The sequence below is a fragment of the Xiphophorus couchianus genome, chromosome 9 (genome assembly GCF_001444195.1).
Source record: "Xiphophorus couchianus chromosome 9, X_couchianus-1.0, whole genome shotgun sequence".
Classification (NCBI taxonomy): Eukaryota; Metazoa; Chordata; class Actinopteri; order Cyprinodontiformes; family Poeciliidae; genus Xiphophorus; species Xiphophorus couchianus.
Genome location: NC_040236.1, coordinates 7,436,664 through 7,450,550, shown reverse-complemented (window position 1 = coordinate 7,450,550; position 13,887 = coordinate 7,436,664). Strand labels below are relative to the sequence as shown.

General features: G+C 40.1%; 2 protein-coding genes across 4 annotated transcripts in view; both read right to left on the bottom strand.

Moving 5' to 3' along the window:
* Positions 1-118: 118 nt before the first annotated feature.
* On the bottom strand, positions 119-1,828 carry ndufa7 (NADH:ubiquinone oxidoreductase subunit A7). Its single transcript, XM_028026685.1, has 4 exons — positions 1,688-1,828; positions 1,405-1,454; positions 463-600; positions 119-291 (listed from the first exon to the last, which is right to left on the bottom strand). Exons 1-4 carry the CDS (start codon positions 1,736-1,738, stop codon positions 204-206), a joined length of 327 nt encoding a protein of 108 aa, XP_027882486.1. The 5' UTR covers positions 1,739-1,828; the 3' UTR covers positions 119-203.
* Positions 1,829-3,039: 1,211 nt separating this feature from the next.
* The window catches only part of mast3b (microtubule associated serine/threonine kinase 3b), a 37,197-nt gene continuing 26,349 nt past the window's right edge, over positions 3,040-13,887 (bottom strand). For 2 of the 3 annotated variants that reach the window (XM_028027829.1, XM_028027830.1), the window contains 17 exons: positions 13,601-13,665; positions 12,922-13,013; positions 12,633-12,841; positions 12,265-12,403; positions 11,988-12,120; positions 11,741-11,906; positions 11,063-11,164; positions 10,790-10,912; positions 10,079-10,191; positions 9,740-9,906; positions 9,445-9,566; positions 8,549-8,749; positions 8,147-8,373; positions 7,926-8,048; positions 7,699-7,835; positions 7,078-7,262; positions 3,040-6,415 (listed from right to left, as the gene is read on the bottom strand). In XM_028027829.1, the coding sequence (XP_027883630.1) occupies positions 5,358-6,415; positions 7,078-7,262; positions 7,699-7,835; positions 7,926-8,048; positions 8,147-8,373; positions 8,549-8,749; positions 9,445-9,566; positions 9,740-9,906; positions 10,079-10,191; positions 10,790-10,912; positions 11,063-11,164; positions 11,741-11,906; positions 11,988-12,120; positions 12,265-12,403; positions 12,633-12,841; positions 12,922-13,013; positions 13,601-13,665 (3,362 nt within the window). In that variant the 3' untranslated portion in view covers positions 3,040-5,357. The remainder of the gene's footprint in view (positions 6,416-7,077; positions 7,263-7,698; positions 7,836-7,925; positions 8,049-8,146; positions 8,374-8,548; positions 8,750-9,444; positions 9,567-9,739; positions 9,907-10,078; positions 10,192-10,789; positions 10,913-11,062; positions 11,165-11,740; positions 11,907-11,987; positions 12,121-12,264; positions 12,404-12,632; positions 12,842-12,921; positions 13,014-13,600; positions 13,666-13,887) is intronic. The other variant, XM_028027831.1, reaches the window with a different exon arrangement.

Genomic DNA, 13,887 nt, shown 5'->3' with positions numbered 1-13,887 from the left:
TAATTCACATGACTGGCAGAAGATTTGTTCAACTGGATATATTCTTATGTCTGAGTTGAAAAATTTACATGTCAAATTCTTACATAGTTGTTGTGATGAATAAATCAGAAACAAAAACTTGAAATAGCATATTTTATTCACAATTTATTCTATTGTACAAGATACAACAACAGCAGAAGTAATCAGGAGGCTCAGGTTGCTGCTCAGAGGTACGGCTGATCTGTGGACAGTGGTGGGGGTTCATAAACAGTTCCAGGCGTCACGGGAGCCTTTGTTGTCTTAGCAACCTCACTGAAACATATCAAACATTGTTAAGAAAACATTAGAAATTGACACATGAAAAGTAAATGACCTCTTTGAAAAGTGGACCGGATCTATTGTCTTAAAAAAAGAACTGTAAATGGTTTACTTTAACACTGGCGGAGCTTAACATGCTCAAAAAGTCAGACAATTTTATTTTACCTCCCAGCAGTAAGAGCCTTCTGTGAAGACATCACGACCGTGGCGGGTACCGACTCGCTCCGGCCGTCTCGGGTGCAATAATAGTTGTTGGCAAACTTGTGGCTCGGGCCTACGGGCAGCTTAGGTGGTGGCTGTGTCCTTATAAAACATGGACAGACATCAGTAACACCGCCTTCAAAGATCTTACTGCATTGAATCTGTGTGAAACTTCAAATTGGCTTTTAATTATTTTTCTTTATCTACAGAAAATAAATGTGTCTAATATGTGAGCTGGGCTTTTGTACACTTTAAATTATTTTAAAGTGTTATTTCTTTTTTCAATCAAATAAAGACCCAATCGGTAAACCATGATTGGCACGATGGTGTACATGATTTGTACCTTGACTGTATGTGGCAATCTGGAGCTAACAGATGCTAAATGGTAATCTTTTCAAATTGTTACATTTTATGAATTCATGTCTTAAGAGTGCAGAATTTTAGGTTAAGTAACTAAAGATTTTCTGCATATAATGTCTATATGTTCACTGACTAACATGCAAGTAGTTAGTGTAACAACAAATTACAAATTTTGAAGCACTGAGATCTGTGGTTTGTACATGTTCTTTGCATTAAATTCCAACCTTAAACAATGGCAAACATGCACATACTTTGGGAACCAGAAACAAATTTGGGTACAATTTAAAGACGGATGCAAAAACTTTAACCTATGCTAAAAGAGGATGTGGCTGTGACAATCTATGAAGCAAGATACTTCTAGATGTGTCTCTGGTCCAACACATCTGAATCAAATAACTGCTTTGTATCCTAAGAATCCAGGTGGTAATGTCTTCATTATTGAATCCAGGTGTTGTCAAAATTAAGGTATTCTTTTTAGTTAAATTGTGCGTTTCTAGAGGGCAAAAAATAACTCCACATTTCACAGCACGGTGGATTAAACATTACCTCTTTGCTATCTCCTCGTAACGCAGCTGCAGTTTGGCTTGCAAGTCATGCTGGGAAATTTAAAAAAAAAGTGAAGGTTTATGTTTATGCAGTGCAAACGTTGCATTTCAATCAAATCTACATAGAGTTTACTTCTCATTAACGCTGTTCAACATTAGCTAACAGAACCGCTGCCTCGCTGTGCTAACCGTCCGGATTTATCATCACCAGGACACCATTTAATAAATAAATCCCGGATTATCAAAGTTTATTTTAGTCCTATGACTATAACTTTATTTCTTACCCCAGCCAGTACATTTCGAAGCCTCTGGATGATTTTAGTAGCAGTAGCCATGCTAGCTGTTGTTGTGAAGGACACGAAGCTTCTTCTGTGGTGTCACAGCGCTTTTCAGCACAGCAGTGACACCCACCTGCCACATAGGAGAACTGCTGGATTTAAAAGAGAAGTACAATACAACGTTTTACCTCTTGTTAGATTCATCAAAGGGTCTTTTTAAATAAGAGTGCCTGTTTTACACTTAAGGACTCACAATTTTATGTGATTTTAAAATGTATGCTTTACTTCACCTTTTGTCACAGAACAGAGTCCTGTCATCTTCAGAAGCACTCAGATGACCCAGTTGTTGGGAATAAGAGATGGACAGTAAGTACAGAGAGCTGGTGGACTACTTTGTGGTATGGTGAGATGGCTGTGGAAGAAGAGATTATTTCATAAAATGAAAAACGCTACAGACAGCCCTGAGTATTCTCTACATGATGACATAGTACTATGTCTTTAGTCAGAGGCTTCTTCAGATTTGCTCTGATACTGACCACTACAGGAGAACCTTCTTGCCCACATTTATCCATATCTACAACTCCGAAAAGATAACAGAGTATGTAATTTACTCGAGTTATAATGTTGATTTTCCCTTTTGAACTAATTACCTATTTTGGTACCGAAAATGAACTGATACAGTAACAGCGATATAGTTTTAAAAGTAATCTAAAAACTTGTGGAAACCTTAATTTCTTCTTCTAGAGTTCAAAATTTAGTTTATCTTTAGCCACACTCACTAGCAGTCAAAGAATTAACTGTTGTTAAAGTTTAGTAGGGATAAAGCCTTTTATTTATAGGGAAAATATACAAGTATGGACTACTGTTAATTTTACACTTTTTCCTAACATTCATAGTTCTAATTTCTGTAGTAAATCAACTTTGCTTCACACTTAAGATTATTTTTGCTTGTTTTACTGTTGCTTCTCTTCTTTTAATTTGAAAGAGACAAACATTTTGGTAAGAAGTTGATTTTTTTCTTATTTAGTCAAGAATGATCAAAAGACAATAATAGTGTATCTTTTTTGCCTTTTTCTTAAAACTTATGTAACAGAGGTTATTTTCTTTACTTTGAGCACACTTCAGCAAATTTTACACATTCATCACGTCCGTGAACCTAAAGTAAGATCTGCGAGTACAGAACATTTGCTTTAATTTCTTGAATGCAGTTTCTTATATTGTCAAATTTAATTTTATAAACCTTACTGCTCTGCAATAGATAAAAAAGATACCCAATAAACAGAAGCCTATTGTAACATCAACCAGAGTTTGGCTTAAAACCTGGTTTCAATGAATCAAAAGTCAATAAAACAAAGGTGTCAAAGAGAAATACAAAGTTTATTCTTTGCACAAGAAAACACAGTACAGAGCAGCAACGCCGGTATACCATGCAGTCAAGTATTACAGCTGTGTGCTTGTCTCATGCAGCATGCACTGAACGGAGGAGACCACAGGAGAACACGTGCACATGTACAACAGCTTATAAACCTGCCGGTTTGTTCATTGAGAGCTTTTTAAAAAGCAGCTGACTTTGCATCTGCTGATCTTCAGTGGCCTTAAAGGCAGCTGCATTAAACCTTCAGTAGGTGGTGATCAGCACAGTGATGATACATATAAAAACATGTGATGGAGATCTTCACTAAAAGGGTGTACAGAAAATGGATGGGTGTTACACCATCTTATAAGATTAAAACATAACCTCCCCTCCAAGATAATCATCACGTGATAAACCGGGTTTAGTGCTTACTTGGCTTCTGTAGGTGCACAAATCTAGTGGTCTGAACTACATTTCCCTTCACCACTCCCCACTGTGCTTTTTATATGAATTCTCAGAAATGAGGCAGCAAAAAAGCTGATGATCTTTCTACTTATGTGGATGTAAACATACAAAAACAGTTCAGTACCAAATTACTCCCTAGGAACAAATAACTTCAATAGAAAAACAGATATAGAACTTCTGTATTTTTCTTCCATGGTATCAAACAAGATAGTCTCATCAAATACAGCCATGTGATATAAAGTATTCATATAGTACATCACATGTTTGTTCGTAGTAAACAATTCAGTCGGACTGCAGAAAGAACTGAGCCATAAAGTGATCACTCCATTTCAGTAACAACAGCAATATGCAAGATTTTCATCAGATTTGAGGACCTGATGGGAGAAAAGAGAGCTTGATTGACTCATCAACAATTAACAGATAACAAATCGCTACAAACCAGAACCACTAAAAGAAAAAAGAAAAACAACCCCAAAACTCTCTACAGAAAATATATCAAATATAACCAAACAAATTGAATCCTATTTCCTCAATTTGTCATTGTCCCTGTGCATACAGTAATACCTCCTCCAACACATTTGGAGATGCACAAAAGCTTCAATATCAAAATATACACACGGAACAGCTTTAGTTCAAAGAGCTCCAGGACTCGGATTCACTGAAAACGTGTCTCTATGCCGATTCCCAGCCACCTTTCACAATTAGTTACAAAACGTATGTCAAAATAGTGCACTTTCCCCCGACTGATGTAAACACGACACGACTACACAATAAAGAACGTAGAACGGGTCAATGATGCTTGGTCTTTCTCACAACACAGAAGAAAGATAACAGTAAACAATGTGGGTTTTTTAATTGAGATAGCAGGTAAAAACTGTCATAAGATAAACACAACGAGGATTTAAATAAACAAAAATCAATCCTGTTTTCTTTAAAACTCTTTCAATTTGGCAGCTCAGCAGGTTGGAGTAAGACGTTGCAGCGTGACACAAAGCAATGTCACACTTGGAAAAGCCGCAAAATCCACATCTTCATGATTGTCCTATTTGAAGATTGGGATGCCAATGGGGAAGAGTTGCTTTAAAAATGCTTCATGTAGAGTTGTTGGTTGTAGCATCAGAGATATGGCTTAGGAGGATGGTGCTCTGATATCGTGGCACTTCAAACTCTACGGATCTTTTAGTCTTCGCAACAGATTGCACTTCAAAGTTTCACCCAGATGGAGTCTCAGTGGGATTTGAGACACTGCTCTGCTCTGATTGGTTAAATGTGAATGAAAAAAAACCAGAGCTTTGCAAGAAACACAAATAATCAATTTTAAAATAAAATAAAATGCTATAAAGCCACAAAACACAGAGGCCAAGAAACAAAGTCCAAGAATGTTGTCTTCTGTGGCTGAAATCATGAATAAATCATGTACCTCGCAGTGTGAGTAAAAGACTAATAGTCATCCGTAGATCTAAAGCTGCCCTTTCAAATGCAGACACTCAGAGGGGAAGAAAACTAATCCTAATTTCTATAAAGACTTATCACTCCATTTGGTCCTACAATTATCCAGCATTACCTCGATACCACCACAATTTCCTTAAAAAATAGACATTTTTAGAAAACAAAAAACCATTCAAAAACATAAAAGCACATTTTATGGATACAAAAAGCTTTAACCTTGGCTGTTCATATGATGAGAACCTTTCCTCGTCCCTCTTCTTCTTACTAACATAATAAATACAACCACAAAGTCCGCAAACTTTTCCCATACAAAATTCAAGTAGGAGCTTCTTCCGTGAGTTTAGTTCATTTGGGTTTAAGCGGAAACAGCTGAGCTTCCTTCAAAGTTCCCTACAAAGCAATAAAGCGTCACTTTTTGGGATTTTCTTTTTGCTGGGTTTCCTCATTTCTCTCTGCGCTCTGGGGCTGATGAGCTGAGGAAGCGTCTCCCGCTGACTGAGACTGATCAGACGCAGGATGCTCTGATTGTTGCTGCTGGGACGGAACAATCTCCACCTCGGGGTCTTCATTTCCATCCTCTCCGTCTGAGCAGGGCTCCCACTCATCCTGCTCCTCGCTCTCTGTTGAACCCTGCACAGCGATCTGAGGGACCAGGGTGAATCTCCTGACCACTGGCACTTCCAGCTCCACTTCCTCTCTGCTCTGCGGCCGACTTGACATCCACGTCATCCTGTGCTTCTGCTGCTGCAGGGGTCTTGTTTGGAGTAGTGGAGATGCGCAGATTCCCGTCACCAAGCTGCTGCAGCTTTTCTCCTCTGGCTCGTCGAAGCTCACCTCCTGCACCGCCTCCTGCTTTTTGAAGGAGTCCCGTCGCTCAGACAGGTTGAGTTTGCGCATAACGACCAGCTGCTCCGACCGCTCCGTCCTTTGACAGCCCCCATAGGCTCCCAGTCTGCTGTGGTCTGCTCCGATGTAAAAGCTTCCACAGGTCCCCTCTACCTCGGAGTCGCCTAGCAGGTCACCCTCGCAATAAAACGGCACCTCCAGCGTGTGCCTGCGGGGGGCGTACGACTTCTTATCGGCATGGTACACGCCAGACAATTTCTCCGCTGACTGCACCCGCTTGAGTAACGGGGAGCGAGGGGGCTCTGCGCTGCGGGGCCGGACGACGTGCCGGACGATGGTGGGGGGCGATAAGGTTTTACCGTGATAAGTGTGGAGAGTTTTGGCAAAGCCTGGCAGAGGGGACGGCGAGCGCTGTGGGGACAGAGGCTGGTTGGAGGACGAGGAAGAGTTGCAGGCCAGAGGAGAGGGTGGGATGTTGCTGGTGGACTTCCGACGGCCCACCTTGGTGAAGCGCTGCGTGCTGAGCTTGGAGCCAAGACCGTGCAGAGAGTTGGGCCGAATGTGTGTAGCAGGAGAACTGGGGGAACTGGAGCAAGGAGACGTACTCTGGGGAGAGTTGTCTGAAAAGGAAGGAGAAGACAATAATCAAAAAATATATTAAAATATTATGCAAAAACCACCAATAATAACTCCCTAAATACAGAGGTGGGTAGAGTATCCAAGAATTGTACTCAAGTAAGAGTAAAACTACTTCCGCATATTTTTACTCAAGTAAAAGTAAAAAGTAGCTGTCCAAGTAATTACTCGATTACAAGTAAAAATGTATTTGGTAAAATGTTCACTCAAGTATTGAGTATCTGATCAAAACATAAATAATTTGATATTTGAAAATAACATCGAACAAACCAAAATATAAAGTTATGTTGAAATTTTTGACATTTTCAAGATCAAAATAAAAATAAATCATACAAGTGACATAATTAAAATTTAACAAAAAAAGACATTTATCCAAATCAGTTTATTTCAATATAAAACTTATGAAGCTAATAAAAACTGCAGGTGTGTGTCTGATGAATATTTGGTTAAAACAAGTTTGTCTTCATTCAGAGAAGTTACTCACAGTGGGCAGAAATTTTACTCAAGTAAGAGTAGTGATACTTTATATTACACAAGTAAAAATACTATTTTTTTTCCAAAATGTTACTCAAGTAAATGTAATCTTTTACTCTCCAACTCTGCCTAAATCCACCAGAACTTTAGGACGTCTGTAAGGTTGCCTCACCACAACCCTGATGATCTGGTGCTGGGCTCCTGCAGGGTGTAGAGGGGCCGGGGGACAAGCTGTGTGTCGGGGAGCCTGGGAGGCTCTCACTGGAGGAAACGGAGTGATGAAGACCTGAAGAGAAGCTGCGGCTGCTATGCATCACCGTACTCTGCTTGGACAGCTTCTTTAGGATGGTCCGTCGTCTAAAAAGCAGAACAGGAGCAAATATGACTGGAAGAAATTCACCCAAAGATTTCAATTGGCCTTTTCCTCAATTTTTCAACACTTAAAGAATACAGTATATCAATAAGTCGCAGTTTTTTTCACAGTTCAAATGTTCCAGTGCCTTATGCGTTTTCCTCTTTGCGACACAAGGATTTGTGTTGCAAAAATGATTTCTTACATTTTTGAAATTAAAAATATACTTTGTGTTGGTATATTACACAAAACCTCAATAAATACATTGCAGTTTGTGCTTGTAATGTTGCAAAACCTGAAAAAAAAAAAGTTGCATGATGATAAACTTTACCATCAGTCGAACACTAGGGGGAGACATTGCTGTCCTTTACAAGCCTGACAAAGTTAACAAATGATGATGACTAGGGCAGCAGAGCTGCGTCTGATAGCTTAGCTCTTTACCTGTCGTAATTATCTCTTTTTCTGCTCTTCTTGCTGCGTCGGGCCATTTTGCCTTTGTGTTTGGTCTTCCTGGCTGGACCCACTTTGATTGATGTGTTCTCCAAGGCTATGGTCTGCAGAGCCACTTTGTTGCCACTCTGCACGTTTCACAAGAATAAAGGTATTAAAGCAACTTTTAATAAAAACAAGAAAGGTCAACTGAACATCGGCCCAGCAGGAGACTGTACCTTCAGCAGCAGCTCTATCAGCTCTGGGTGGACCAGGCCCTGCACAGACTCTCCATTCACGTGGGTGATGAGGTCTCCGGTGCGGAGACCTGCCTGGTGAGCCGGGCTGCACTCCTCCACACTCTTTTTAAACAACCAGCAGAGGAGTTTTATTTCAGCATTACATAATCACCTCTTTAAGGCTGAGATCATCCAAAACAAGCAAAAACAGAAGAACCCACCGACACCATATGATGGACAGTGTAGACGTCGCTGTCGCCCATGTAGACCCGGATGGCCTGCAGGGTGAAGCCGTACTTCTTCCCCGACGTGTGGATGACAATCGGAGGCTTTAAGCTGGTGGGGCTGAAGGAGAAGTCTCTGTTAGGCGACGAGTCACGAGACGAGGGGTTGGAAGACAGCGAACGTGGAGAAATGGGACTGGGCTGGAGGCCGCTTGGTGAGTCATCTGAAACAAACATTAAAATACAGTAGAATATTAATATCTACTTTATTATTCCAAGTTATAAATCTCAGCTTGGTGATCCCCTCCTCTGCTTCTCAGTTGTTTGCTTTATTATGTTTAAAATCTCAGAAAATGAAACTGCTGATATTATCCTTTGCTCTGCTGGACGTCTGCGCACCTGCAGTGATGATGAGGGACAGGGCTGAGACAGACGCTGATTTGGGAACCTTTCCTCCGCAGGGAAGCCTCTGTCTGTCCGGTGTCTCCAGCTGGTTCCCAAAGCGTCGGGGGCCGACTGGGTCCTTGGGGGACGAGTGTTTGGCTCCAGTGCTGTTGCTGCGAATCCGGATCCTTCGGAGGTTTGACACCACCACTTCAGCTGCAGATGACAAACGTAGATGGTAAATAATATTTCCACTGTTTTTGAAGCAACTAAGGCTACATTCTCACAGCAGATCTTGATGCTTTATTGTGATTTTTTTTTTGCTGAAATCCAAATTTTTTTAGTATTGGTCTTGTATACTACTAGTAATGCGACCACATCTATGCGGTTTACAATCCCAAAGTGACCCACATATGCAGAAGAAGAATGTAGAAGTCACACAGCAGCAAACTGTTTATGGCAGTAAAAAGGAATGCCGTTATCTAATGATTAATTTTAAGTTGCTGAGCAATGGAGTCAATGTTATCATCACAAGATCATAAAAACACAAAGGAAACTAACAGAAACAAATAACTAAAAGCAACGAGCTTCAGTGGAGCATTAACTGGAACTTCTTAAGAGAAGAACCATGAGTGGTGGGATTGTGATGTGATGTGATGCGCTTCACGGACAAAAAATTTTTCAAAATTATAATTTTTAGCCTTTGTTTATGTCTGGATTTACCACATCTAGCTTCTATTGGTGCAGAATTAAGATGCATGTCTCACATCAGTGACGCAAAAGCTTTGAAAACAATTGCATACATATCTGATTTAGTACTACATATGGAAGTGGCACAAATCTGGGCCACATTTGCCTGGTCTGTGAATGTAGCCTAATTGTGATTGAAAATGTGTAAGGTCAGGGTGTACCTTCATCGTCGGTGGAGAGGGCGAAGCGGGGCATTGTTTCCAGGCTGTGGGTGCTGCTCATCACCAGGGGACTCGCGCTCCTTTCAGACTGTGAGGAACTGGAGGATGCCCGAGGGCGAAGGCTGCAAAAAGCCAAACAGTGAATTTATGAAAATATCATCTGGTAGAAAATCAAGCTATCAAGTCAACACACACAAGACCTCCAACGTTTATCCCCTGTTTCCTCAATTGTCTGCTTAGAAGCCCTAAATTAATTAATTAATTAATCGCAGCACAAATGTTTACAACTGCTCACCTGGCCATGCGTGCAGAGTGCCTGCTATCCAAACAGCCATCTGCTGGGCTCAGGGACAGACTCAGCCCTCCGACATCACCACGGTCCTCCTTCTCTTCGCTGTGGCTGCGGTCTGAAGAGAAGCTCAGGTTGGATGGTGTTGCCAGATGTTCTGTGCTGCTGTAAACCTTGAGAGAGAAATAGCGAGGAAAAAGAGGGAGGATGGAATCAGGAATTACTGTACAATCAGCATTAACAAAAACCTTACTATTTTGAATCCAAGGTGTATTTTTTTGAAACAAAGAACAACTTGTTCAACAGTTTGTTTTTGATGTTGGACGTGATGTTGGAAGTTTTTACCTTACTGAAACGATGAGACCAGGAGGAAAACTGCCTGATTTCTAAAGATGACTCTTCATCATTAGTTTCTTCATCTTCGTCAGACGCCAAATGATGGTAGCGATCAGAACGAGCTTCACACAAAAAGAGAAGAAACTAAGAACTACAGGAGCATGAACTGCAAACAAAAAGCGTGGTGGAGTCTAAATCTATATAATTCTATAATTATATAGAACTAATTATTTGGACTCTTACTTCTTTGTAAACACATTTCAAAAAGCTGACATTTTCATCTTCAAATTTCAAATTAAAATGTTCACTGATTTGGTTATTAAGTATAGTAGAAAGCTGAAAAAGGAGCTGTTACTTTTGTTTTTCAGCACTTGTGTGGCTTAAGTCAAATGTTCAAAAAACAAACAACAAAAGACAACAACTTTTACTGTAACTGACAAGCCGGGTATGTTTCAGATGGGGACAAAAACCTTGTATGTTATTAACAAATAAACAAGTTTCACATATTAAGATGTAAAAAAAAAAATTAGCTTTAAACTACTGTGTGACTCTCTGGTGTATTTGCAGGTTAATGAAAAGAAGACACTGGACTGGGCTGTGTGTGTCTGTGTGGGTGTTTAGATGCTAATGGTCAGAAATCCTCTGGGAGCAAGGTTAGGAAAACAGCCCTGTCCACTGCTATGTTGTGCTTTGCAGCACAGACTCTTAACTGGAGCTTACTGTCAAAGTAGCTGGTGTCATCTTCTGCTTCCAGCTGAGGAATGAACTCTGCTTTTTGTCTGAGGAGTCCATTCCAGTCCAAACCCACAAAGAAAGGATGCTGCTTGACCTCTGAGGTGCCACCTGCATCCACAAGGTACTCAGTTTCAAGCTTTAATCAAACAATAGTTCAAGTTCAGAGCTGCTACGGCTCTCTATAAATACTTTTTTAAATGAATTACAATCTAAGTGAATTTTAATCAACTAATTAGAGTGTTTTTTAATGAACTGTACCTGTTCCCAGTCGTTCTAAAGGGCTTTGCCACAGTAGGCGGGTGATTAGGTCCTGAGCATCAGCAGGTAAGGCATCGTCTCCTTCTGGCCAAATGATTTCATCTAAGAATTAAATAAACACAACACATTTAACCAATTGATTAAATGATCTTTAACATTTTTCTAAATAAAACAATGGTTTTTCTCCTAAACAGATCATCTGCATTGGGCAAATTTGATTGGCTTCTATGTGAGTAATTAGAATAAAAAGAAATCAACCATTTTGGCTTTAAATAGGGCTGCAGGGCTTCAGACATTTTTCCCATAAAAATATCTGGTTTCAAATGTAAATAACTGTTTCCAAATTTAGGTTTTAAATCAAACGTTAGATTGTATTTTATTACAAAATTGTGCAGTCTGAATATCAAGTACTTCAAGGACTTAATACAGAAATCAGGCACTTTCTGAACCTTGAAAATATTGAATTGAAATTTGAGACTTTTCAAGGATTTCAAGCACCAGTACAAACCCTGTGTTTGAAGGTGAACCCAGACTTATTGCCACCAGTTCTGTGAGCACAACATCGGTTTGCTAACAGATTCTGACAATAATGTAATCACCAACCAGACAATTATGTTATAGCAAGAAGAAAATGCATAAATGAATTTGTGCTGAATACATTTTCATATCAACACTCACCACTGACGACCTGCCCAAAAAGCTCTTCAGGTGTGTCTCCAAAAAATGGAACACAGCCAACCAGGAACTCGTACAGGATGATCCCCATCGCCCACCAGTCCACCGGCTTTCCATAGCCCTGTCTGAGGATCACCTCTGGAGCAATGTACTCGGGAGTGCCGCACACCTGCATGAGCAGACAAACAGAGATCAGTTCTATCGTTCCTTTTTAAGCTGTTTGTTCGTCTTCCATCTGACTGCGTTTTACCTGTTTGTCTACAAATTCCCTCGTGTCTTTTTCTATGTGACCCTCATACAGGTTGGTGGTCATGTTCATCAAGCCGATTTTAGACAGTCCAAAGTCGGTTAACTTAATGTGGCCCATGGATGTGATCAACAAACTGGAAGGTGAAAAAACATGAAGCACAAACAATTCATTATTCCAAATTCTGATTTGATAAAAGAAAAAAAGGAAGGGAATCTTGGTTTCTGATGTACACAATTATAGAATAGTGTTAATTTAGCAACAGTGAAATGTTTCTCACTTGTCAGGTTTAAGATCTCGGTGCACAATGCCATAGTTGTGAAGGTACTCAAGTGCCAGGACTGTCTCAGCAAAGTACATTCTTGACATTTCTACAGGCAGGGGGCCCATATTCTTCAGCAAGTTGGCACAATCTCCACCTAAAAAAAAATACAGAAAACAATAAAAAATGATTGTTTAACAATTTCCTATTTCAAACAAGATGAAACCTGATTGCTAGAATACAGGATTTTTCATCTTTGCATTTCTTGTGGAAATATTAGGTACCCCCCCAAAAAAGTATATGTGCTTTATCAACCTAGTTCAGATTTAGGCAAATGTTCTTAAGTGTCAAAGTTAAGCTTTAGAGGCTCAATTGCTGAAGTTTACCTTCTACGTACTCCATGACCATGCAGAGGTGGCGCCGTGTCTCAAAAGAGCAGAACATGGAGACAACGAAGGGGTTCTCAGCAAAAGTCAGGATGTCCCGCTCCACAAACGCCTGCTGGATCTGGTTCCTCAGCACTAGGTTCTGGCGGTTTATCTTCTTCATGGCAAACCGCTGCCGTGTCTCTTTGTGGCGGACCAAATATACCGCCCTGTTTAAACAAAGGATAATGCTCATAATACCACAATATGAAGATGTGGAGGAATGGTTTGCTCAGGTCAAACCTCTTACCCATAAGCTCCATTACTGATGAGTTTGATGGTCTCAAAATCCCTCTCTAGAGGTTTCCTTCGGGTTGGAGTTAGTGTCTGTGGGGCTTTATTCTGGACAAATTAAAGAGGAGAGGAAGGTTTGTAGCATTCTGGCTGCATGTAAAAGAAATAAAGTATAGAGTGGGAGGTTTAAAGTGAATATTAGCTATTTTCTGCAATGTTGGAGAAAAACTGCAAGAAGTTTGAGATTTTGGCTTGAAACTCTTCAGCTTTTATTCCAAAGAAAAAAAAAAGTTAGATGTGGTGGGAGAATAGTCCAACCTTCCAGAACGTGCTCTAGACGGCTCAAAGAGCACGTCCAAATAAAAAGGTGTGACAATCTAGGACTGTACTTGTAGCAAAAGGAGAATATATACACATTATAAAACAATTGGTCATAGTTTTATGGCTAATTCAGTTTACATTTGTGCAAAGTTGTGTATAAACAACACTGACATTGCTAATGAGATAAGAAATTAATACTCATTTAAATGTTTATAGTGCCATTTCGAGATCGAAAAATCCCACTGCACTGAAGGAAATAGATTCTCCAGGACAAGTTTAAAGAAATTCAAAAGAAGTATGTTTAGAGTTTATTGAGTCTTATACTTTCAGTGACAAGTCAAGTCCCTTCCTTATATCAAACGCTGAAGACTTACCTCTACAGCAGGTTCTGGCTCGACTGACACTGAAGGACTGGTGTCATGTTCAAGCTGCACCATGTCTGTGCAAAACCAGAATGAGATTGATTACTAGCACACAAAATATCCTCATCTACTATTTCATTCTCCCAAGGAGTTTTCTCAGGAATCTGATACTCCTATCTGAGCTTTATTGTGTTTAGCTGTACATGCCTAAAGCCCTAAGCAGAATTAGATTAGAAAGTTTTATCAGCCTAAAGGGATTTCCTGAAGAGCAGCCTGAATTAAAAAGATGAGTTTTTCTT